This window comes from Halyomorpha halys, unplaced genomic scaffold (genome assembly GCF_000696795.3).
Source record: "Halyomorpha halys isolate HHAL.00 unplaced genomic scaffold, Hhal_1.1 Scaffold2283.1, whole genome shotgun sequence".
In the NCBI taxonomy this organism is placed as follows: domain Eukaryota; kingdom Metazoa; phylum Arthropoda; class Insecta; order Hemiptera; family Pentatomidae; genus Halyomorpha; species Halyomorpha halys.
The window spans coordinates 2,002-6,228 of NW_027111464.1; the positions used below are offsets into that span (position 1 = coordinate 2,002).

Consider the following 4,227-nt stretch of genomic DNA (forward strand, 5'->3'; position numbering starts at 1 on the left):
TGTCTCGGTTTTTTCGTTTCTCTGAACATCATGAATATATCCTCCTCTGGGGTCCACCGCCCTCCTCCGAATGCCTTCTTTAATCTTTCTTTGATGACCATCCAGGAGGTCTCTTCATCTGCCTGAATCTGATTAAGGATACTTCTTTTTACACGGCAGATTATCGCTGCTTTCAGTGCTTTTGCATCCTCGTGTTCCAATAGATCCTCCGAAATCTTCGCTTCTATTCGGGCCATCAGGCGATCGCCCCCTTTTAAAAAATTATTTAATTCCCCGGTCTCTCCGGTGAATTTTTCTAGGTCCGATACCGCCTTTCTCAGGTCCTGGGCATTTGCCGTACGGACCTTGATCCATTCTAGCGTCGTGGCATGAAATTGCGCTAAAGAGACTTCTGGTAATGGTTGAATCACCTGCGGAGGTGGGTTGGCAGCTGATAAAGCTTGGTTGACTGCAGCTTGATGTTGGTTGTTTTGGTTCTTATTCTCTAAGTTCAGAACGGCTTTTCTCACTAATCCGTTACTGGTCATAATTCAAAGAGAACAATGAAAAAAAAATTTTCTTTTAGACTGAAAATTAATTCCGTATCTAAAGTTCCCGGGTTTTGGCTACAGTTAAGTATCGTCGAAAGCCAAATGTCAAAAAAGAGAAGGAATAAGATGTAACACGTGTGAACTGCTGTAACAAACTATCTTTTATTGGTTTCGGTACATCTCTTTATATACATGCGATCAGCTGATCTCCGCAGTCAGCTGACATCAAAGTAACAGCTGACTAAGGCTGTAACTCCATTCACCAGTTTACGAAAAATTCTCATAAACTTATACTATACAATGTAATAATATAAAAAACAAAAACAACAAAGAAAAACTATTTACAATAAACAAAACAAAGGATTAACAGTCCTCACAAACTCTATTACAAACTAAAAGTTAATCAAAACTAAACTAAAATCATCACTTTATACATTTAAAAAAATGAAACATAACTTTCCGTAATTATAGATAAACAAAAATCAAATCGCCGCATAAGAAAATATAATGCTACAGATAAATTGAGATGAGGACACTCCAGATTACTCTGTGTTTCAGTTAGTGGGACTTTAAATTGTTCAATATGAACTGTTCTGCTCTTTTTAGGTTCTTTACCCCGTAATGGTGTGCACCGCATGATTGTATGCCGCAATTGCTTTAGGCATTGCCATTATGCTGATATTACAATCAAAACACAAACTACGAGCTAGTAACCTAACACGACAACAAATAAATGGTGATGAGCTCAGCTGGTCTGTTGCATGATGTCATTTTCCTTTCAATAGACTCTCAACCGTGTTAAATGTTATATCGTTTTAACATGGTAAAATAACATTTCTTCTATTAAACAATATTTAATTTTAAATATTACAATACAACAATACAACAATAAAATATTTCTCCATTTAACACGCTTCGACATGTTGAACTAAAGATCATGAATACCCCTATTGAAGTAACAGCTAACAGCTGATAGATTATGTCTAGCGACTTAATATGTTAATGATTTAATTATCATTTTAAATAAAAATAGTATTTCCTTTTAACAAATGTATATTCATATTACAATTAATATTAAAAATTTTTATTTTAGTAAAATCTATGTGTGATTCAATTCATTAAAGATATAGAATTTTGTAGACCAAAAATCATTAATGACATAGACTCATGATGAATGTATTTTTTCACCAATATATTCGGAAGTTTGTAAAGTTTTAAGAGGTTTTTAAGTCTTCAGATAGTAATAATAAATATGCAGCATGTTTTTTTATGGTTATTGGGGAAGCTGAAAAGAAGTTTATGGTCCATAACTGAAGTAATGGATTAATACTGTTGAGATGACAAACCTAAACAAATCACTTTATTATATTCCTACTTAAGATTCATTATCAATTATTACATATTAGGCTGAAATTAATAACTCATAAATATTTAATGAAATAAACTTGATGCATATAAAAAAATAACATACAAAACATGTCATAAACTGCTTAGAGAAGAATAACACAACAATTATTCCACCTTGTTCAATTTCTAGTATGAATGAACAACCTACAGCTAAAAAATCATTATTATACAACAAATTATTTACAAAAGTCATAAAAAAAGCACAAAAATAGACCAAAAGGCAAATAACAAATGGTGGAAGATTGTTGTGTTATTTCCTTATGGATTTATTTTTAAAAAACAGTTAAAGTAATGTACTTCTATGGGTAAATTATTCAAGATCAAAATAAAGTACTTAATAAGTTAGTAATTTAGTAATAAAGTTAGCTATCAAAATTGACGTAGCTTATAAGGAACATCTCCTCTCTCAGTATTAAATCAATTTATGTTAACAAATTCATAGTGGCACTATTACAGCTTATATTTCATTTCAGTATTACAGATGAACTTGAAACAGTCTGTGGGTTACTTAGTCCCCCTAAGTCTCCTAGTCTACTTACACCTGCATTACATGCTGATATACAACCATCACCTTCTGGTACTAGACGTTCTCGTCATCATTCAGAAATGTCTAACCCAGAAATGGCTCGATTTTTGGAAAAAGAACATTTGAGAGATGCCGAGGACAGTGATTATCAATTAATGGAAGATCTAATTCAGCGACGTTTGAAATCTTCAAAAGAACGAAATATGCTAACTTCCTCAAACACTGAAACTGAGCGCTATCAGGTATATGCCATGATTTTTTTTTAGGATAAATGGGATGTGTGAGCTAATTAAATCCAGTATGCTTATGCATATATACCTAAATAAAAAACTTTTCATATCATTATGAAAAGAAAAGTATGCTATTCCCTTGTTTTACATATATTTTATTCCCTCTCTTTTCCTAACAGGATAACCTTAGTTAACTTACCTTATAAGTAACATATATTGATAACATGCATGGAACTTGATATTGATAAAATGCCTAAAATTAGAGTAAAATAAAATTATACCGAAAAAAGTGAATACCTTAAACATGGTTTACGTTTAACTCTTTAAAACCCAAAGAGGGTATTGGGTTCCATACTTTATAACTAAATACTGTTTCATGACCTGTGTACATAAAGGGGCTTCAGGATCCATGTTTAACCTCCAGGTTTCTCTCTAAACCAATTGATATGTCAGGCACCCATTTTATCTATGGTTGATATACAGAAAATAAAATTTCTGTCAGAAATAATAGGCTTGAACTAATTATTTAAAATATACAATAATCCTAAACATTTATTATATTTAAAAATTCCAATTCAATAAATGATAATTATTTATAGTTTCTTAATGTTTCCAATAACCACTAAGTGAAACTTGACATTATTATAAACTCATAAGGACAATTCTTGAAGATTTTTGGTCATTTTCGTGGTTTGTATTTGTTATTGCAGATTTTATTCATTTTCTTATATTTATGTGTCCATTTTTTTATTATATATTTTAATTAACTATTATAAATTTTGTTTTTTAAGTATAGGGAAATAAGTAAAATCTACTTACTTTTGAAAGTTTTTAACTCCTCGTTTTTCAGGGAAAGTTAAGAAGAGAGAGTGCTTTTGAGGCAGATTTACCAACACCACATGTTTCTGTATCAAATACTCCTGCAGCACAAAGTCCAGTAGATCCTTCCACAAGTCAAATTTTTCCAACCAGAACTGACTCAACATTTTCTATTGATTCTACATTTTCAGCTAAAAAACTTTTTAAAAATGTTCAGAAAGAAGTTCAATTGTAATTATGTTACTTAAAATTATTTTTAACAAAAACAAAAAAATATATTGATATGACTGACTAGTTTATGATGAAATGTTATATTAACTTACTTAAAGGGATCAATTTTACCTCTTTGGTCGTTTTTAAATAATTAATTTTAAGAACTGTCATAAAAAACATTATATGATTGGAAATAGTAGTTAATTGATTTTATTAAAATAAATAATATATATATAAAAAAAAGGATTGATTACTCTTAAATATAACTATTTAAAAAAAAAAAAATACTGTTTTAGCAATAATATTGTCTGACTAGATGTTTTTTTCAGAAGAGGCATATATTATTCCTTCACTAGCATATATTACTTCTTGTATTGAGATATATGCAGTTGTAGATAATTTTTATTGTTAATAAAGAAAATTTTTAATATTCATGAAAATAAAATATCCTTTTTTCATTGTTATCTTTTTTAGCTACGCAGGTGTCATTGAATGATTAATC

At 30.0% G+C, this 4,227-nt stretch overlaps 1 protein-coding gene across 1 annotated transcript; it reads left to right on the forward strand.

Moving 5' to 3' along the window:
- Positions 1–2,410: 2,410 nt before the first annotated feature.
- LOC106691364 (transient receptor potential cation channel trpm) lies at positions 2,411–3,888 on the forward strand (the record flags this gene model as incomplete). The annotated part of the gene is made up of 2 exons (XM_014437107.3): positions 2,411–2,705; positions 3,544–3,888. Coding segments are annotated over 2 exons (499 nt in total), but the record flags the coding sequence as incomplete, so codon positions are not given.
- Between the last annotated feature and the right edge of the window lie 339 nt (positions 3,889–4,227).